At 45.9% G+C, this 22,555-nt stretch overlaps 1 protein-coding gene across 9 annotated transcripts in view; it reads right to left on the bottom strand.

Moving 5' to 3' along the window:
• NEDD4L (NEDD4 like E3 ubiquitin protein ligase) overlaps positions 1-22,555 on the bottom strand; it is a 363,402-nt gene that overhangs the window by 8,719 nt on the left and 332,128 nt on the right. For all 9 annotated transcript variants that reach the window (XM_054537491.2, XM_024235708.3, XM_054537492.2 and 6 more), the window contains 8 exon segments: positions 22,248-22,318; positions 19,426-19,521; positions 9,478-9,551; positions 7,184-7,244; positions 5,292-5,351; positions 3,597-3,704; positions 2,057-2,153; positions 1,251-1,323 (listed from right to left, as the gene is read on the bottom strand). In XM_054537491.2, coding sequence (XP_054393466.1) covers positions 1,251-1,323; positions 2,057-2,153; positions 3,597-3,704; positions 5,292-5,351; positions 7,184-7,244; positions 9,478-9,551; positions 19,426-19,521; positions 22,248-22,318 — 640 coding nt within the window.

Genomic DNA, 22,555 nt, shown 5'->3' with positions numbered 1-22,555 from the left:
ACCCACAGTCCTGGGGCTTGGCTCAATGCTGGTGCCTTCATATGGAGGCCAGTAGAACCCAGAAAACCACATATGACTTGGACACCATTTGGAGAAAAGCTCTGAACTACTCAAACATTCTTTCCTTAGAAGAAAGCCAGAGAACCATGGACAATGACTGCTCTGAATATTCATCAATCTTAGGCTGGAGTCAGCTTGCTTTCAAGGCTCTGACAGGCAATGACCATGTTCATTCCATCTGGAGAGTCACGTGAATGGATGAATGGAAAAAAAAACACCTTTCTGGTGAGGCAAGGCAATCTGACAGAAGTGAAAAACCTTTCACAGCCAATTTTTCGCCAACGTATTTTCATGAGAATTGTCTCCTGGCCAGCACTTCCAGATTAAGGGAGGGCGTTTCCTGCAGGGAGTGTTCAGTTGCTTATGTTAGCTCAGTATGGCCAGAGCAGGCTTTGCAGCCCCTGCTGCATGAGAAACACACGGCTACGCTGCTCACCGTTTTCCAGAAGGCCCACTTCTGCTGCTTCCTCAGGAACAAGAAATAAAGGACTTTGCAGAAAAACCAACACGAGGGACTTGGGAGTTTGAGTTAGCGAGAGCTCCCTGAACCCGGCTTCAAGAAATCGATCCCATCCAGTCTGCATTTGTGCTGGGTTTCATGCAACTCTTCAAAAAACAACTGGGACCCTTCTGCCTCACTGTGCCTCCTGAGAGGGCCTTCTGAGGGCAGCCACGCTCCAAGCCTGGGCATCCCCGGCCACGTGTCAGCCCTCTTACTCTCCTCCGACCACAGTCACGTTACTGCTCAATTCCAGGGAATTACGGGTTATTTATGGGCATAGAAGGCCTTTGAAAAAGGATGTTTCTACAGGGTATTTTGTCCTAACTTCTCAACCAATTTAAGATTGGAGTAAAAACCCAATGTGTTTTTAGAGGTTGAGAGCTGCTTTATCTATGTATGGTGAACAGTGAAAGCTCCATTACCTAGAATAATGAGGGAAGGACTGGGCTCAGAGGAGACATTCCCCACGGCAGGGAGGCCTGAGCCCTTTATATGCCAAACACACTGAGTGTATTACATCTTATTAGCACTATTGTACAATTTCTATTTTCATCCACAGCACTGTCCTTTAATTCTCTAAGCTACTTACAGACAGGAAACAGAGCATTCAATAGCCTCGAGCCCAGCACCATACCCAGCTAAGCAGTTCAAATATTGCTGTTGACATGCATGTGTTTTTGTCACTCACCATGTGTGAGCTCTGGGCAGTTTCTCAGGACTGCCCCACTGCTCTATTGTAAACAGCTGAGGACCATTGGAACCTAGACAAGAAAAGAAAAAGAAATGCTAAGATGGCTTAGGGCAGAAGAATGAAGCTATGGTGTGGTCTGCAGTCCAGCTACTGTCAGGGCAGGGTTTGCCCCCAGGGGTGAGGCCCAAGACACTCTCTTCTGCTGCAACATTGATATTTAATGTTGAGGGAAGCCAGAGGTCTGCACAACCTCACTCTGCATAGTCTCCAGAATGGAACTGCACCAAGATTAACAAACACAACAGTTACGTGGAAAGGTAGGCAGCTACGGCCTCTCAGCTGGACCCTGGAAATTTAAACTTCAAACTAGTTTTGCGGGTGGGAGGGCAAATGAAATGTGACCTTCAATATGCAAAGTACAGAGTGATTTTTAAATTTATGGTAAACACTGAAAAATTCTGCCTACTGGAGGTGACTTTATACCTCAGTTTATGACCACATAAATGACCCTGCAAAACCTGGTTTTTAACGATTTACTAAAAAACTAAACTAGGAAAAAAAAAAAGCAGCCTTATGGATCTCTTCACAAACTGCCCCCAAATCCCTTGAGGTAGATGCACCATGTTATCTATATAAAGTATAGATAGCAGTACTTTCATTGAACTTTCATGGAACCTATGCATGGCACACTGTCCTGAAACTTAGCCTTCTGCAGAGGCCTGGCGGCAGGGTTCTTGGGCCAGAGTTCATGCCTGGCTGGAAATTCCCAGGAGGACAACTGAATCTCATGGTATCCTGCTCACCATAAAGTTCGGCAAATCCATTCATAGGTACTCGCGATGTCCCTGTGACAAACTGCAGTAACCGGATACGCTTTTCGGCGTCCATGAGTAGCACAGCCTATGAACAGAGGCAGAAGGTCATTATACCCCCATGTGACCCATGGCACATGCTGCTGTCATGCGGGCAGCAGAACTTAATCTTATTTATATTGCAGTGTAAGACCTAGACAGTTGACTCTGAAAACTGAGTAGTTTTTTTTATGGCCACAATACTAGCTGGCCTCTCTAATCTAAGAGACTGAGTGATCACAACGTCCGTCTCTTTCTTCTTCTGCCAATAGGCCAAAATAAGTGATATAAAAAGCAAACTCTCTGATGGCACCGAGCTCATGTTTCTGTGTTCAAGGATTTCCAGTTCCCCCTAAGCCAATTATAAATATACAGTATTTAAGATTTGTCATCACAAGGGGAAGCCAGGTTATGAGATGGGATTTCAGATTGTAGACACGTTCCCTAGAAGACATCATTTTATAAAATGAAATGAAACAAAACAAAAACAAAACAAAAAACAAAGGCAAAGATGGGGTTCTAAAACAATCTGTGTATCTTACATATCTGCATTATTATGGGAATCCAGGTGGCTTTACTGGTAATGCCACTTGGACTGCTGTAGGCAAACATCTAAAACAAGCCAAGTGAGACCTGGACTAGGCTTTGAAGACTCTGCTTTTTTATCTCTGTGTTCCTGTTGGCATTTTAAATAGTAATAAAGGGCATTTAGAAATGTGAAAAAGGCCGGCATGGTGGCTCACGCCTGTAATCCCAGCACTTTGAGGGGCCGAGGTAGGAGGACTGCTTAAGCCCAAGAATTTGAAACCAGCCTGGGCAACATAGTGAGACCTCATCTTTAAAATAAATAAATAAATAAAAATAAATTTGAAAAAGTTAAATGATTCCTTTTTGGGGTGAAGTAAATAATCAGCCTTTTTGGGGATAACTGTTTTTTTTTTTTAAGTTTGTTTACTATATCTCCCTTGGACTAACCCATTCCTATTTTACTTCCCTCCTAAGCTGAACAGGATACAAACAGTGGCCCTAAGATAATAAATCAAATGTTGTGTTATCTTTGGTTGAAAGATACACAGATCAAAATATTTGTTGGAATGTATTTTAAAAATTGAGAAAACGACTTCTTAACAGAAAGTGGCATCTTGCAAAGCCATCCCTGAAACCTGTTTCTGCCCTGAGAAGCCCCCCATTTCTATTTACACATTGGAGGACCAGTCCCTCAAATAAAAGTCACTTTCACGAGGTGGTCAAGGAAGGCCAGTGTGCTTTTGTAGGGACCAACTTCATTCAAGTCTAGCTGTCTCTTACAGTTACAGAGGAGCCGCCACGGGGCTGTGGCTCAGTTTGCCTCTTCCCTCCCACAGCAGTCCAAGCTCTAACAGACCCCAAAGCCAGCATCAGTCCTGAAGTCAGACCACAATGGAGGTTGCCACACAGCCCTCAGTCCTGCCTCAGGTGGAAGACACCGGGTAGGGCTGGGCCCCGGAGTTACCTTCCAGAACCACTGAATGACGGGGTGGTTTGGGCAGTAGCCATTCTTGTAAATAGAATGCTGTCTCCAGTCATTCACGTCCACATCACCGAGGCCGCACATGAGCAACTAGAAAGAAAATTTACGAGATGTAAAAGCAGGATGTGAAAGCTGCGAGATCACACACTGAGAAATGACCACCCTCAGTGCCAGCATGTGGTCACTGTGCCGCGAAGGTAAGCTACCAAATCATAACAACAGAGGAAGGCAGACACGTGTTCCAGGCTCCACCTGCCACAGCAGATCACAGAGGCAGCAGTCACAAGGGTGGCTCAGTTCGAACCCTGCGTAAGCCACGGCATGTCATATCGGATATAAAAATGCCACAGTCGTCCTCCCTACCCCTCTAGTCTTACGCATGGGACCCGTGGATTTTCTCATGCTCCAGCAGCATCTGTGCATTACCCTGGCTGCTTCTCCTCCTGAGAGGTTATTCCTCTGAATATCTGAAAGCATCTCCCTACCCACAAAAGAATTAGTGCTTATGACTCTCCTCCAGGTTGGTCAATTCCAGTGATGACAAATCACCTCATCTGCCCAGAGGCCTAAGAACGGCAGACATATGCTAAGGCATAACTGGGTCTTCGATTTAGCATTTAGTCTAAGGTTTGCTGTTCCTATTATGCAACTCTCCATCAGGGGAGGTTTCCTGTGGACGAATGGAAGATATTCCTGCAAAGGTACCAGAATGAAATGGAAACAGAACTAAGCCAGAAGCCTGGAAATAAAGTTCCCAGGCCTGACTGGGCCAAAACCTTGCTGGGTAAATCCAACTGCTCTCTGCCTCAGTTTCCCACCTATCAGAGGATAGGCTTGAGGTACATGATTTCTATAAACATCACCGATCTTGAATTTTCTGTTTTGAGATAAAAGTATAGAAAGCCAGTCTATGGGAAACGCTCACTGGATATGGACGGGGCAAACGTCCGAGTCCCACCAACGGCTTCTCAACAGACAGTCTTTCTCCTGTTTCTCTCGACACAACAAAGGGCGAGATATTCCTTTGTTTTTAAAATGGCTGTTGCTCATCTATGTTAACACCAAGAAGCTGAACTAGACAATCATTAAACTACCTTTTGCTACTACCTTGTTGCCTTCTGATATTTTTCCTCACTCAACATAAACCACTTCAAGTTCAATGAGACGTCTGTTCTACAGACACAAGTAGATGCTTACGGCCACCTTGTGGCCAAGATCCCCATTTGGCTGCCACGGTGGGGGTGGATGGGGATGCAGCAGAGGATACTTGGCCAGTCTGGTAGTGTAAGCAGGTTTCTGCTGTCCAGAGGGCTACTGCAAACCTTGTTTCTACTTGTCGTGGCGATTTGCCTCGCCTGGTGCGTAGGGCCATGATCCCAGCTACGCTCAGTGGCCTCTACTTACTAGGCATGTTCCAGAACTGCCCTCTGATGGGCAAGGCAACTACAGCTGTTCATTTTTGCTGTTCCTTACTCCTACATTGGCAAACAAGCCCCATAAGAGACATGTAATAGAACCACATTGGCAAATAAGCCCCATAACAGACATGTAATAGAATTCATCTAAAGTTATTCTCTAGGACATTATGGATCCAAGAATATTAAAATATGACTTGTAAAATAATGAGAGATAATTAAAAAAATCCACTTTACATAAAATAATGTTTATAATACAAACCTCCAGCTCATTTTCATCAAAAATTTTAATCAAATCAATAGGAAGTAGTTCTGTGAATCCCTGAAAGGAAAAAAAAATCATCTTTAACACCTATTGCCTTCAAAAAAAAAAATTTCACAGGAAAAACAAACTTTTCTGGTTAGCCAGAAAAAAATATAATCTCTCCTGATGATTCCTACGTCAGTGACAGTATCAGGTAACTATAGTTCCAGTAAAAACAGCACAGTCACAATATAAAAGTTTCAAAAAATCATAGAATCTAGAAGATTCAAGTAGTGGAGTAATTTCTGAAACCTGATGAAAATACGGGATACTGTAGGCAAGTGGATTCCAAAAGCCATTTATAACACTGCTGTGAGTCAGTGCGTCCTAAAATGCACAGGCCACAGATGTGTAAGAGACACGCTTAAACATAACATGCTGAAGGCATGGAGAAGAAACACAGAGGGAGGCAGGTGATGGGTGCAGAGGCTGTGCATACAGAAAACCATGCTCCAGTTCCCAGGTACCACTAACTGTGGCGTGATCTAGGACGAGCTCAGCTCTGCTGGGCCCTGCACGCTGCGAAAGCCGCGTTTCTGAAGGTGTGGACCGCCTGCGGTGGGGCACAGGAATCTGCTTCCTGGGATTTCTTATATAAATAAAGAGTGAGACCTGCCAGTCTGTCCTCCCATTTTAAGTCCCTAAGGCCCCGAGTTGTTCCTGAGTGTGCTGCCTGGGCTTCACGCATCCTGTGTAGGTGCCTGAGCGAAGGGAAAGCATCGCCCCACGAGAGCTCTGCCTCAGTGCAGAGAAAATCAGTCACGTGGACGCGAGGCTGTTTCCTGTGTGATCTTTGAGGTAACTACAGATTTAAGAAAGAATTTCACTTTTGGTCCAATTAGAATACAGTTTAAATGATGAATCCCTCACCCTCTGCTAGGGGCCTGGGAGCATCCCTGATATTAAAAGTTCGATCTGGGCAGTGCCCGCTTTGCTCCGTAACAGGGTAAAAGCTGTCATGAGGTGGCTGGGTATAAAATAAATAAAAACTCAGCTTAAGAAAATGTGTTTTCCATGTATCTGTAAAGAAGAGAACCTGCAATGAATTATGCCACAAAGAAAAAGGGCAGGGGATTAAAAAAAAAATGCCCAGGGCTGGGCGCGGCAGCTCATGCCTGTAATCCCAGAACTTTGGGAGGCCGGGGCAGGTGGATCATGAGGTCAGGAGATCAAGACCATCCTGGCCAACATGGTGAAACCCTGTCTCTACTAAAAATACAAAAATTAGCCAGGCGTGGTGGCGCATGTCTGTAGTCCCAGCTACTCGGGAGGCTGAGGCAGGAGAATTGCTTGAACCCGGGAGGCAGAGGCTGCAGTGAGCCGAGACCGTGCCACTGCACTCCAGCCTGGGCGACAGAGTGAGAATCTGTCTCAAAATAAATAAATAAATAAATAATGCCCAGGCAGCAGTGATCCAGGGAGGGAGGGGTGGCCAGGCACTGTGGGGACTGTGCTTCATCATTCAGCTCTGAGCCCTCGGGCTTCTTAGAACCTGTCACTGCAGCAAAAGGCAGCCTTCTCTTGGGTACCGCCTGAAACTCCAAGACAATGGTTCTAGATCAAGTTTGTAAAACGTCCTCTTTAAAAACAGGACAAATGTAAAAATAAGAGAAGTCAAGCAGGAGAACCCGTGAAAAGGAAAAAGAGGTGGTGGCACGGCGGCTGAACACTTTTGTGCTGGAGACTGGCCAGTGGTGTGAGCTGTGCGATCCCAGCCTTCCTGCAGGGTCCCCCAGCCTCGCCTCTCTGTCTCTGATCAGCTCCGCCACACCAGCTAAAGGAGAAGCGCAATCCCCCATCGACCCGGGACCAGAGGCACATGGCAGAGAACCCTGGCCAGCATGGCTTACCTCCAAGAAGGCGTTCATCTGCTTCTGGACCCTGTTCACAAATCTCCACTGGATGACTAAGCTGCAGGAGAAAAGAGGACAATATTGAACCACCTCCATCATCACTAGCGCTCACTGCTTTCTCCGCAACAGGGAGTGCTTCTCCTCCATCCGCGACAGCAGAGCAGAGGGGAGGGTCTCCTCTGTGCCCCCACTGTTTAGTTTATTCACGGCTTCTTTCAAGACTCCCTGGAACACCCGTGAGAAACCTAAAATCTCACTGGAGATTTCAAAAGAGTAATTAACTTCCCCCACATCAAGGTATGGCTGACCTAAACTGCTTTAAATGCTTAACTGCTTTAAAATGCTTTAAATGCTTTAACTGCTTTAAAATGTGACAACATGGAGAAAAGGGAAAAGTTCATGGGGTATGAACACACAGGTATACGTGTATAAGATGCACACACCTGTATACACACCCACATATATGTATATGTATTTGTAAAGAGTACTCAGGACAATGCATTTAGTTATCTAATATTTCATTCTAGTATCCAATGTGCTAATATTCAACAATAACATATAAGCTTTATCAGCAAAATGATTTGCACTCATAATTTAATGCCAAAATTTAGAGGATGAATGGTAAGACCTCCCTATGCAACTGAAGTTCACCAAAACCAAGTTCCCTGCGACAGTGTTTAATGCACAGCATAATTGATCACGAGGCAAATGCACTCCGGATGTCATCTGAGGCATTCCATCATTCTGAAGGGCTCTCACCTTCAGAATGGTACACTGAAGGGGTACACTGGGGTGGTACACTGTAACCATGGTAATGGCCCTGAGGACCAGACTGCAGCACAACCACTGTGCAGCCTCTCAGGTGGCACCTCCTGGGTTACAATGAACAGCTCAACAGCATTCTTCTGGCACCAGGGGTGCAGAGGTATCAGGGAGCAGTTGGCGATTTCAATTATACTTTTAAAAGTAAAGCTAGCTGGAACACTGCCTGGCCCTGACTCCCACCACATTTGAACCCTAAAAGAATTAACTGCAAAGAATGATGCAACACACATACCACGCACGTCAGAGTCCTCAGACTTGAGACCTGGGTCACCCTGAGCTAGAATATTTTTTAAACCCCACTCACAGTCTGTACTTTCTGAAGGAAGACAATGGTGTCTGCCAGGGTGTCATCAGCTAAGATTGTTCATATTCAGAACAAGAGTGCCAATTAATGTGGCCAGGTAAGAACTGAGGTATCTTATTTCTAGTCTATGTATTCAGCATAACAAGCTTTCAACTTGAGGGTGGAAAAAAGTCTGCCATGTAATAGTTCCACTCCTTGCCGGGATCTCTAAGTAGAGACTCTAACACGCTCCGTTTCTTCCTAATTAGGAAGGACAGTAGGTTTTTCTTTGCAGATCCCATTGAAAGGTGCTAAGACCCACAGTCAATGCAAGAGCTGTCTGAATTCAAGACCTCTGACCAATTCCAAATGAGAAGAAAGGAGGGAGCCTAGCCTGTTGAAACGAAGCACTGAATGCAAACGAGGAATTCAGGCCACTGCGGCGACCCACAAGAGAGCAGAAACCAGGTGCCAGGAACCACACACTGCAGTGCTCACCTCACCCCTGCACCAGGGCATCTCCTTGGAAGATCCCAGAGTTATGCATTTGAAGCACACACATACACTAAAAAAGAAAACGTAACGTGCCCAACAGAGAAAAAACTTCTGCCTGGTACAAATGTCTTAGAATCACTTAACAGCTAGACTTCCAAAAAGACTCAACGTTTTGTTCCACTGAGGCTGAGGTTGAGTTAAGAATATTACAAATACCAGAAAGAATTCCTTAGGGTTGCACATGCTGAATTCTTCCTATCCATTTTAACTATTTCTATACATTTCTATTATGGAAAAGAAGTTGGGAGAGAGACAAAATATTTTTTTTTGTTGGTTCCTAATTTTGCCCTGCTGGTCACCGACACCGTGGTCCTCTGTTGCAATTCTAAATCTTAGTTGATATCCACATATGCCAAAAGAGTATCTGCCATATTACTCAATAACATAGACCTTTTCTCCCTCCTCTGCTCCTTTATAGGGCAGCTCAATGGAGTCATGATACAAGACAGACTTTCCATCCCATATTCAACTTCCCATTAGCCCAAGCTAGAGAAGAACTTATGTTGTTGAAAACTGACCAATAAACTCATGTGCATAATAAATGCATGAGCTGTTTCAGCAAGAGACAGTGACCAAACATGCTTTCCAATTTATTCAAAGAAAAGGCAGTAAATATGTGTATACATACTCGATATATTCCCTTTTGTTTTCATTTGTGACCATTATTTCTGACCCATTGGGCTTCAAATCCACTTGATATGTCTGTAATTACAAAGACAAAACGACAATTATTATCACGAAGTTATCTTGCATATTATTATTGAGTGACAATGTCTTACTATAAAAGGAAGACAACATGTATTCAGAAATATTTCCCGGCAAATAGGCTCTGTGCACAAGAGAATGTCCAATGAGGCTTTTTTGCTAGGATGTTACACAGTTAAAGATGCTATCATTAAAGGCAAATTGTTTTATGGTTATTTATGACTTTTAATTATTCTTCATATATTAGCAATAATGAAGAGCAACATTTTTTCATGTGCTATTCATTTATCAGGAAACTAATTATGTTTAACAGAGAAAAGAAAAGGGTACCCCATCAAGACTCCAGAAATCCAAATTCTAATGCATTCTGTTTCTGAAAATTATATTTTCTAGTCATAAAAAAGGAAGCACGGTATTTCTTTCAAAAATGCAAACAGAAACTTAAAGACAAGAAAGAAGCTTAAGGATCCAGGCTGAAGAGACAGATTTATCTGGTTTTTGAAGACATTTATTTGCATCGGACGCCTTCTCCTCACTCATCTGCTCTGAAGCTTCCTCCCTTAGCGCCACCCACGATCATGAAAAAAGCCGCTGCAATCAGGGCAGCCCTTTCTTCTATGCCCTGACCCAGTCCTAGCTTACCATAAGGCCACATATCATAGTAACCAGTGTGAGGGAAGGCAGAGAGGCCTACTAGTTTAAAATAAAATGTTTTTTTCTCATTTTGGGGACAAAAAGGTGGAAAAATATACCACCTACACCTCTCCTACTGAAAGAAAGCCATGCCACTATTTTGGTGGGGTTCCCTCTAAGTCTTTTTTCCTCTGCCTGCTGGTTGCATTATAGAGTAAACCAAGCCAGGGGAGAGGGTTTTCAGGGTGGTACCCAGGAGGGACGGAGGTTCCATGTTGTGATGCACTCTATGCCCTGGCAGAGGCCACCTCCAGGGGTTCCTTGGTCCTGCCACCTGCACCCAGGATATCCTGAGCCCCTCTGACCTGAGCAGTCGCACCTGTGTCTCTTATGCGGCTTCTCCACGCACTGGCTCTTGTTCCCATTCACACTGAGATGGCTTTTCAACATAAAACACATTCATCATCCATCCGGTCCCTCGACATTCTCTTTTTCTCTTTATTCAGGAAGGAATCTCATTTTTCCACTACGCTTTCCATTTCTGCAAACTCAACTGAACTCTTCACTGTGCCCAATGTGAATTTTAATCCCGTTGCTGCGTTTCCGGTTTTGCTGACATCTTTCATTTCTCCATTTCCCTTTCCAGCTGCCATCCTCCCAGTGCATCCCATTTTCTCCCAGGGGTCATCTGCTCCTGCCCCGTACAGGCCGTGTTGGGGATGGAGGATGCCAAACAGTTTCCACTTGGGGGTGGGGTGGGGATGTTTCTACAGTGAAACTCTGCCAGTTCGTGGCTGGTTCTCAGAGGTGCGTGGACAGTGCTCATCTATACCTTTTGTTCTACGTGTTAATAAACCCAGGTTGGCTTTTTTTCTTTTCCCCATTTACTCCTCCCCAGACTGCCTTGTTGATCCTTCAGTAAGAGTTTTCTTATCAGATCCACATCGATGACAAGTTAATAAATCCCAGCCCAGGCGTTGGTATTGAGAACGCTTTCGGTACAGCTCGGCTACACTCAAGCCAAATCTTTCCTCCCATCCTTTCCCCTCGCACAGGGAAAGGGAAGGAGGTGAAGTAGATAAGCATCCACAATCCCTGTAATACACTCCTTCCAGCATTCATCCAGCCCTCTTTCTTTGATCACAGAGCCTTCCTTGGTGTTGCCTGAAAGTTGTAACTTCCAGAGAGCTACTGAATGAGAGGGTCGGCCACAGACAAAGTGGGGAGGGGAGGGCTAAGGAGGAAAACACTCTGCTTCCTCCAAAAGCAGCACCCAGGGATGAGAGAGAAAATAAGCCAGTGTTGCCGAGTGCAGAGAACTGGTTCTCATCTTCACTGTGGGTGGGAGTCTAATTGGTTCAATCTTTTTCTGAAGATATTATAATTTGGCAATAGGCATCACAATTTTAAAATTATATATCCCTTCTCACAGTAATTTCTCTTTTGGAGTTTATAGCAATGGGAAAAAATTAGTCAAGTACACAGAATGTATATTCCAGATTATACATTTGTATGTTATATATATTATGTATATATGTGAGTATTCCAGGGTTATACAGAATTATATGTTTATATAGAAAATACTAAAATAGCCTAAACGTCTACCAACAGGGCATGGTTAAAAATATATGGCACGTCTACAAAGTAAAATTCAGCATAGTCATTAGAATGTTATAGACTGATATTTAGTAACATGAAAAGATATGTGTGATATATTAATTTGAAAACAGTTTTCTGTTCCTGTGTTAGTTTGCTGAAAATGATGGTTTCCAGCTTCACTCATAAGTGGGAGTTGAAGGATGAGAACTCATGGACACAGGGAGGGGAACATCACACACCAGGGCCTGTCAGGGGGTGGGGGGCTAGGGGAGGGACAGCATTAAGAGAAATACCTAATGTAGATGACAGGTTGATGGGTGCAGCAAACCACCATGGCATGTGTATACCTACATAACAAACCTGCACGTTCTGCACATGTATCCCAAAACTTAAAGTATAATAAAAAAAATTTGGGAGGCCGAGGTGGGCAGATCACGAGGTCAGGAGTTCGAGACCAGCATGGCCAACACGGTAAAACCCATCTCTACTAAAATACAAAAATTAGCTGGGAGTGGTGGCTCACGCCTGTAATCCCAGCTACTCAGGAGGCTCGAGCAGGAGAATCGCTTGAACCCGGGGGGCAGAGGTAGCACTGAACGGAGATCATGCCACTGCACTCCAGCCTGGGCAACAGAGTGAGACTCTGTCTCAAAATAAATAAATAAATAAATAAAAATAATAAAAAAGAAAACGGTATGCAGAGAATTCCACTTCTGTAAAAAAAATCTGTTTGTGCTTACAGAGAATAATTCTGGAAAATATAAATAAAAATTTTAATCCTGAGTTTTCTTGAGATACTGGGAACGTGACATTTATTTACATATTTTTATTATGGAGGTTAATATTTTATAATTAAATAAACTAATAATTTTGAAAGAAAAGAAAAAATGGGCCCATACTAACCCATGCTAAATGAGGTCACAGCAGTAAATCATCCTGTGGGCAGCCGTCAAGTCTCATGGTTGATTCTGACCCTGGGTTTCTCTGTGGGGGAGTGAGGAGACGGCCCAAGGATGGGCACAGTATGAGGGGTTTGTAATTCTGCTCCCTAAGCTACTAGGTTAGGGGTCACGCCCCCAGATCTCCGTGCCTCCCGGCTCGAGCCCTCAGTGGTATGGAAATGCATCCCTCTAGGGTTCGTTACAGGCGACACTTTCATGAGAAGCAATGACCACTCTTCAAATTCCACTTTTGAGACTGGCTGTTGGGGGCTGATCATGAGACCGTCTCCTGCAGTGCAGGCATATCGTCCAGCCCACCACACTGCCTTACTGCCACTGGCCGGTGCCCCCGAGTCCTTGCTGGTTGGGCACGAGGCTCCATGGGGGCTGGAGAAGCAGGGACCACGCCCAGGCTATCTGACTCTAATGCTTGCCTCCGGGTACCTCCATTCCTGTCTCGCCCGCGGGCCTCCATTCCTGTCTCACCATTGCTCTAACTACAGCCTATGTTCTCCTTTCCCCCAAATTTGTCCCTTCTTAACATCAGCTGTTGCCACCACAGGAGGGGAGGGACTGTATGTCCTTAGCACCGAACGCCGGGTGGCACCGTGACAGTGTCAGCCCTAAGCAGGAGAAGGCGAGGCAGCGTCACACAGGGGCTGCTCTCCGCCCCGTGCATCTCCTACAGGTGCTGCGGCAGCGCCCTGGCCCCCGTCATGAGGGTGGACAGCATCCCGGAGGAGGCAGAGATCCAGCAAAGTGACCAAGGAGAAACAGCGAACTGCAGATGGAGCTGGTGCTGGCACCCAGGGGCCCTGCTCCCTGGTGAGCAGTCTGCAGATCCTCCTCTGTGGGGTGGATTCTTGCCACCTTCAGCCACAAAACGCACACCCCGCCCTCCCAGCGCTTTCTGGGCCATCGCCCTCCTGTGCCTGGGCTCCTGGAGGACCCCACACAAGGAACACAATGCCCAGCCACAGCAGGCGCTCAGCAAGAGCTCGTGGGAAAACACTGCAGTAGAAAAATTCCTCTTTAAGTCTACTGGCCCCAGCATAAACTTGGCTCTCTTCCTCACAGAGATCAGAGGAACTTCTGGGGGACTCCCTGCCTTGGCCAGTTAACAACCCGATTCCCACACATCTCCCTGACCCTCCACAGATGCTTTGCGCTGCCTGGGAAGCTGCTGAGAAACAGCTTGGATCATATGGAATATGCTGGACTCGGGTGGAGCAAGGCTTGTCTGCTTGTCAGACTCCATTCTTGGAAACGGAGCACTGCTGGGCAAACGCCCACTGATGGGTGCTCACAAATCCTGCAGGGCATGGCCTCAGGGGCAGTCAGCACCCTGCACCCCCATCACTCCTCCAACCAGGCCTTCCTCATCCTCCCCAGCCTCTCCAGAAGTGCAACTACCGACAGCAGGGAGGCAGTGAGTCCATGCCAGCCTTCCTACTTCCCGTCTCCCCAGGTGCCATCCCTCTGTGTCCCTGACTGGCCTGAAAAGGCCAGGGCCTCAGCCCTCCTGGGAGCCACCTCTAGCTCTGGGCTCTTGGTCTGGCTCCTTCTGGCTTCGGCCAGGACATGCTCTGCCCTCTCCCTCATATTGACCATTTCTGCCTTTTCACTCACCGCCTTCCCCCAAGTGTTTCCCCACCTTTTAATTCATTATCACCCCCTAAAGAGCCTTTTTAGATTCTTTCTGCCAGTGGCCCACCTCTCTCCATGAAATCTTAACAGAGAGATCCACAATACACCTGTGGTGTGTGCTGTGGCTTTTGGGAGGGCCACAAACCACTTTAATGTCTGAGATGATCTCCTCCTTGTTCCCTTTGGGTAATCATTCCTATGGAGACTGGCTCGACCTGATCCTAAAGAACCTTCCTATATGGCTGCTGCCCATGCTCTCCCTCCAACTACTGCACAGCCTCTTGAAACTTCTGGCACCTCTTCAAAACAATCAAATCAGGCCAGGAGTTTGAGACCAGCCTGGCCAATATGATGAAGTCCTGTCTCCACCAAAAATACAAAAATTAGCCGGGCATGGTGGCATGCACCTGTAGTCTCAGCTACTCAGCAGGCTGAGGCATGAGAATTGCTTGAAAGTAGGAGGCAGAGGTTGCAGTGAGCCGATATTCTGCCACTGCACTACAGCCTGGGCGACAGAGCGAGACTCTGTCTCAAAAAACAAACAAACAAACAAACCCATAACCAAATCAGACGTTGCTCTGCTGAACTTGCAATAAAGAATTTTCACTTGTTACAGCCCTAAAAGGGCCCCTCCTCCTGGTGGGGGCAGGTATGTGTGCACAGCAGTGAATGAGGGTACGGCATATTCTTCCTGCTTGGCACAGGATCATAGTTCAAATACTGACATTTCTTCAGTGGAAACTTTCATATTAGGCCCCAGAAACCAGCAGCCCCAGATTCTTACCAATCAGAAAGAAAACAAATTGCAAAATAATGGCAACAGCTGCAGCTTCATTACATGAAGGAACAGCTACCAAACTTCATGGTCTGATATTTCTAACTGTGAAATACATGAAGGAACAGCTACCAAACTTCATGGTCTGATATTTCTAACTGTGAAATTAAAAAAAAAGAAGGTTGGAACACCATGGAAGGCTGACTGCATGTCTGTTCCACCCCATGACAACTGCACTCGCTTTGCCCCACTGTGGAAGTGAATTCACTGTTTGGCATTGGGGAGGAATGGGCTTCCTTCTAGGTCAGAGTCAACAGTTTTGCAGAGGGCCAAAGAGGTGAGAGGCTTGTCCGGGCATCATGCTAACGCCTAGATTTCCACATCAACAACTACAAGTACCCACCATGCACCAGGCAAAGTGCTTGTGGGAAGTACACCACAGTGAGTGAGCCACAGGGCAGGCATGCAGCTGCCATCATCGGGAGGAAGCTGAGCAGGAGAGACAGGCACTAAACACAAACGTACTCAGACAAATGCAAAGTCGTCTGTGGTACACGCCACAGGGCAGGCATGGAAGATGCATAGGGTCTGGGTCAAGGACTGGCTTCCCTGATGAAGGGACATCTGAACTGAGACTGGGAGGGAGTATGCTCCCAACAGATGGAAGAGAAAGCAGAGGGCCTGAGGCAGGACAGGGCTTGTGTTGGACAAGCCCAGTGGGGCCTGTGATTCACAGTGAGTCTGGAGGAGGAGCAGGGAGAGCCAGGCCACGCAGGACCTTGTGGGACAAAGTAAGGTTGGGGTCTTTATCTCAAGGGCAGGGGAGACACCTGAAGGTTTCTGGCAGAGGAATGACATGCTCATTTTTATATTCCAAAAAGACCACTCTGCCATTATAGGAAGCCAAATTGGATGTAGAGACCAGTCGGGGGTCTAGTGGGGAAGATGGGAGCTTGGACTTGGGTGTGAGTGAGAGAAGAGATTGGGAGAATGCATAGAAGTGAGAAAGGTTTGGGAGGTGTGTGAACAACTCACTGATGGACTGGATATGGGAGATGAGATCCATATGCAGCTGTTTAACTTGCTCTAAATTCCTTCCCAGAGTGCAAAATAAATACGTGAGTTCCCTGTTAATCAGGATAGCTCTCTCAAAAAGGCAAGGCAGTAATTCAACAAACTGGGCACCTCCTAATTCTTTCCTTACTCATCTCATGGGTCTGTTTTGATTAATGCATTACTCTACTTGATCCTACCCAAAAGTCAGAAGAAGAATTCACAATATTAAACGAGGAAGTCTGAGAACTGTTTTTAATGAAGATCTGGCCTGAACGATCATCAGAAGCTTTATTAGAGGCCTGCTTAAAAACTCCAACACCCTGTGTTTGATTTTCATTTATGAGGTGGAAACAATTACATTTAAATGTAATTAGGGAGGTTTCCCAGATCATTTCCTTCTGACTGTGGCATTGTTAATAGTTTTCTGAATTGGGTTAATTTGGTCATATGGTTTTCTATGAATGGATCCACAAAAAGACTTTTTTAATGCATTTGACACACAAGACTGGTTTTCAGTCTTCCTTGGTTCTTTACTTCCACTCCTTCCTTCATATGTTAAAAATGAAAGGAAAATACTTCCAGGGTGACTAACCATGTCTAATCGTTTGAAAATTGGCAGTTTAAGACCCTTCAATAGGTCCGGCTTTTTAAAAAAAGCCACCAAGACTCAACTGATTTTGTTTTCTCACACTTAGGATTTCTATTACTTGCCACCTTATTCATATTTTTAATAAGCCAGGTTAGCACTCCTCATTCGTTTGCTCAATAAGCACTTGGTAGGCATCAACTACATGCTGAGCACTGGAGAGACCCAGAAGACCTCACGGGGCGTACAGCACACAGCTCATCAGTCAATACCTCGAGGATGGCAGGGAAAGAGGTGATAGGAGAGAGAACGAGAATGCATCGGTACAGAGTGGGCAGTGTCGAGCCAGCAGCATGGCACTGAGGCATCTCTGGGGAAACCCTTGAAGGCACACTGTTAACAGGCTGACAGGAAGGAGGTGTCAGAGGGTAATGCCAGAGGTGGGTAGGTCTGGATTATGAGGGGTCATACGCCCTGCTAACAGTTTTCATTTATGCTGAAGGTCACAAGATGGCCAAGTAGAAGAAGGACATTTTCAGGGCTGCGTTTCAGAAATAGTCCATAAGGGGCTCACAGCTAGTGGGGCATTAGAGAGCAGCAAAGCAGGAAAGGGGGCGGCCAACAGGAGGCTGTGAGAACAGCAGTCAAGAAGTGATCGGGGCAGGGCTAGGGGAGTGCACAGACAGGGACGTGCCAAGGACGGGGAGTCACAGGGCACAGCAAGCCTGGGCACGGGGAGATGGCATGAGGAGGGGAGATGGCATGAGGAGGGGAGACGGCATGAGGAGAGAGGGAGATTCTGAGGGGACGCCCAAGTGTCAGGTGGGAGGGGACAATGGTGGTACTGAGACCATAACCGATGTGGGGGCTGGGGAGGAAAAAGTGGCTTTAGCACTGGGACCCGTGAGCCTCTCAGGAGAAGCAGTTGAGGAGGCCATTAGACCTGGGAATTCTGGAGGCTGGAAGGCAGACGTGGGCCTGAGATAAGAGGCTGGTGGTAAGCACAGACAGATGCAGCTGGAACCACGGGCAGGATTAGAACATTCAGATAGCAAGGGTGAGACAAAAAGGCAGTGGGTGCAGGACAGCTGGCAGGGTGACACCTGCATTCACAGGGCCAGCAGAGGAGCAAGCACTTCCAGGGGACTGGAGACCAGCGGGGAGGGGTGAGAGCTCGGAGTGAAAGGCACTGTGCCTTGCAGATGTCTCTGCAGGGAGTGAGCCATTCTTGTCAAAGGCAGCAGAGGAAGGAGGCAGACAGGGCGGGAGACACCTAGTGCTCTTGGTCCTGGGGTGGCTGCTGGAGACCAGAGGGGCAGCAGCTGAAAAGACTCCTCCCTGCCCCATCACAAGGTCCCCATGCAGGAGAACAGTGTCCGCCTGTCTGTGAGGATTCTTAGGCATAAAGCACAACACTGCAGGGTGGGGAGGAGGCTGGGAAAGGGGGGGCAGTGGGGAGGGGGCACAAAAGGAGATTTTTAAAGGACTTGATCATTTACATTAAGCCACAAGGTCTCTTGCCTCTGGTGCCTGAAGTCCTTCTCTGAGCCTCACCTAGCTACTGAAGGGCACTATGGACTCCCCAAGTTCCACCCACACCAGGACTCACACTGGAGACTGAAATTCCCTGGCTCAAACACAGGACATGGGAATAACAAGTGATTTTGATATTAATGTGATTATTTTCTTATCCAACAATTTTTACCCTCAGTTATTAAATCCTCTAGTGGCATCAGCTTCTTTTCTTGAAGATTCTCTAGCAATCTTTGACATCTAGCAATAAAGAACACGTCTATTTCATTTTTCAGAGGGCAACCATTACAATGAGTTCTATGGTCTAATTAATTTCATAGCCATGGAGATTTAGTCTGAGAGATGGGAAATACCTCTGGGCTTTTGTGGAAGGACAGGTACCAGGGTCAGAGAATATCCTGAGAACACCTCCCAAGCTGCACCATTATTACTGAGTGGCAGATGAAGCAAAGGCTTCAGATTTGAGACAAATACATCGTATAGATCCTTAGCATGATGAGAATTATTCCAAGCAGGCAACTTTATCTTTGAAATAAACTTTTAGTGGCCCATCCAAATCCCTGCTGACCAGTCTGAAATTGACTTTGAGGATGAATCCAGCCTGAATAACAGCGTGGGGGCAAAGCAGACGGAATGGTAGAAAAAACCTGAGCCTGCCATGCTGAGCCCCACAAGACAAATGTCGCCATGACAACAGAACTATAAGACAGAGAGAAAAACCAATGGCCCTTCCAACATCACCCACTCCTGGTCATGTATTTACATTGCTAAGTCAACAATAGCACTATTTTTTAAAGTACCTAAATTCTAAAACTGAGGCACAAATGAAACATTCACATTTGCTTTGGATTAGAAGAGGTGCTGGTTCATGCCCCCAAGGCCTCTTGGAATTTCTGTAAGTTTGCTGGAAGAGAGAAATGGTTGTAATTGGAGTGTGGCTTCCTAGCATGACAAGAAGGTGCTGCTACAATGAGATGAAAATTAACACCTGCAGCTCCTGCTGGTTGTTTCTGATTGTCCAGCAAAGTTGTGTTACAGCCTGTCAAGAAGAAAATGCCCCTTGAAAGCTAAAGAAGAGTTCCCAGGGTTACCTACACGTACCTGTCCAAAGTTTTCTTCATCTATGCAGAACATGAGGTCGAGCTCAGTAGGGTCATTCTCCAGGATCCATTTCAAAGAGTTGTAATACTCACTATCCTTCAGGATGACACAGGAGTGAAAATTCAGCATTTTTTTTCCCCAAAATACAAACGTGTTTGACTTCTTTAAATAATTACATTCTAATGTAATTCTGTGCAGAATGCTCAAGAAATACGTTACTAATGCAATGTTTCCTGCTCCACCTAAACCAAACCTTCCTCTTTAATTTAAAATATAAACAAACAAACTGCTTTAGTTGTAGTGGGCTTGCAGTTAAATCCTGTCCTTGGTGATGCACAGTGGAAGGTACCTACTCTGGATGGTGGATGGAGCTGCTGTACTGGTCTACAAAATTTAACATACAGACAACAGTATACTTTCTTTTATCTTTTTTTTTTTTTTTTTTTGAGATGGAGTTTCACTCTTGTCACCCAGGCTGGAGTGCAATGGCATGACCTTGGCTCACTACAATCTTTGCCTCCCAGGTTCTAGTGATTCCCCCACCTCAGCCTCCTGAGTAGCTAGGATTATGGGCGTGTGCCATCACACCTGGCTAACTTTTGTATTTTTAGTACAGATGGGGTTTCCCCATATTGGCCAGGCTGGTCAATATACTTTCTATCTTTTCAGAGTGAAAATATCATTGCTGTAATTCCAGCACTTTGGGAGGCCAAGGTGGGAGGATCACTTGAGCCCAGGAGTTAGAGACCCGCCTGGGCAACATAGTGAGACCTTGTCTCCATAAAAGATAAATAAAGTTTAAAAAAAGAGTGAAAGTGAGGAAAATAGGAAGGATAAAGAATGTTCTAGACTGGGCTTGGTGGCTCATGCCTATAATCCTGTAATCCTCAGCTTTGGGAGGCTGAGGCAGGAGGAGGGCTTGAGGCTTGGAGTTCAAGACCAGCCTAAGCAGCATAGCAAGATGCCATGTCTACAAAAAAAATAAGAAATTAGCTAGGCATGGTGGTGTGTGCCTGTGGTCCTAGCTACTTGGGAGGCTGAGACAGGAGGATCACTTGTGCCAGGGGATGGAGGCTGCAGTGAACTATGGTTGTGCCACTGTACTCCAGCCTGGCAAACAGAATAAGATTCTATCTCTAAAAAAAAAATAAGTAAAATAATGTTCCAACTAAGTAAATACCAATAGTTTTAAGTTATCCCCTTTCCTGTGCTTTGATCACTCTCCAGGTTAATGTCAGCAAAAAGGGTGGCTGCTCTGGTTTCAGAATCCAGAGGAGCAGTCACAGGCCTAAGCGCCTGTCCCTGGTCCCTCCATGGTCTCTCCTGCTGGGGACACGACGGGCTGTGAAGAGGGTAAAAATAATACATGCACTGTATTTTAGGCACTAACTGTCAGCATGTGGTATAAAGTTAGACATTAAGAGAAATTCCTACGCTCTTAGCTGCTTCATCATACAGTGACGAAAGCAGAAAGCACAAATACAAGGTGAAAGTGGTGACTGGAATCACGGGTGTGCATCCCAACCCACCATGACTGGCAAACCAGCAGTGGGTTCAAGGGCACTGCTGGCCTCTTCCTCTCCTTTCATACAATGAGGAGTAACAGAAACACTGAATCAGCGCTGGTCAGGGCCAAGGACACAGCTCATCTACCCAACTGTGCCCAAGATACAGTTGGTATCACAGCCAGGTGACGTCATGCAGAGGCTTTTTAACTCAAGTGAGCAAACACGAATGAGCTGCAAATACCCCAAGTGGACAAACGCGCTTCCCAGTGGCCCTGTGTGTGTACTGGCATGTGGGCAAACACCCATACACTCTGGAGGTAGATGTGGGGAATAGGTACATTAAAAGAAAAACAGAAGCGGAGGTATATTATAAAAAGAACATCAATTTTTGTTTTATAGAAAATCCTGGCCAGGTGCAGTGGCTCACACCTGTAATCCCAGCACTTTGGGAGGATGAGGAAGGAGGATCATGAGGTCAGGAGATCGAGACCATACTGGCCAACATAGTGAAACCTCGTCTCTACCAAAATAGGAAAAAAAAAAAAAAAAAATTAGCCGGGCATGGTGGCGTGTGCCTGTAATCCCAGCTATCCGAGAGGCTGAGGCAGGGGAATCGCTTGAATCCGCGAGGCGGAGGTTGCAGTGAGCCGAGATCACGCCACTGCACTCTAGCCTGGGCAACAGAGCAAGACTTCGTCTCAAAAATAAAAATAAATAAATAAAAAAAATAAATAAATAAAAAATAAAATCCTTCCAACTCTAAAATGGTCTGTCTAGGTAAAATTAATGTTAAATGCAACACGAAAACCCAAATCACTACTTGGAGAACGTCTCAAGTGTTCACTTGCCTGAGCTGTGGCGTCACTCATCCATGTCTAGGATGTCTGCCTGATATTCTTCCTATTGTTTTGACCTTTGCCTCTGCCATTTTTATGAGGTCAGGAAACAGAGGGAGAGCGGATGAAGTTCTAAACATTCAGTAGCAGCAGTTTTTATAGAAAACACAGGCTGCCATAGATCTTCAGCTGTCTCTTGGATTTAGTAGGTTCAAACGAGTCCTGTGCCGGGTAAGCAGAGGCAACTGGGATTTGGATGTATCCACCCTAGGTACCATGGTCCCAGGAAATGTGAACAATGATTTGCTTATTACAAGAATTAGATCAATGAACTTTTCAAACAATTAAATGTCTCCTGTTGTTCACATGGAATGCAACATCCATAAAAGTGGCTGAGACTACAAATATGGCTCTCCAATACCTTCCCATAACACACAAGTGCCTGGTGATGGCCAGTGTGTGACGTGCATTTACTTACCACAGATTCCATGTCATTCAGGGTTATCTGCTTTCCCAACATCATCTTGTAAAATGGTCTAATGAAGAAACCTAAAATACGGTAAACACTGGGTTTAGTTTCAGGTCTTTGACACTGCTATGTATCAGAGCATGAAAGAAAAGATTAACCTGCTTTCAATGTAAATGACAAACCAGGACGGAGTAACCAAGGGCCTTCTGCAGTACAGCACAAACGAGGAGGCGAGATCAGGGGGAGAGTGGCATGAGGAGGGCAGCTGTGCTAAGCGAGACAGCGCAGCAGAGCAGGGCCAGAAAGGCCTCTGGGAG

The sequence above is a fragment of the Pongo abelii genome, chromosome 17 (genome assembly GCF_028885655.2).
Source record: "Pongo abelii isolate AG06213 chromosome 17, NHGRI_mPonAbe1-v2.0_pri, whole genome shotgun sequence".
NCBI classification, from domain to species: Eukaryota; Metazoa; Chordata; class Mammalia; order Primates; family Hominidae; genus Pongo; species Pongo abelii.
The sequence above is the reverse complement of the archived record's forward strand: the minus strand, read 5'-3'. Positions and strand labels throughout refer to the sequence as shown.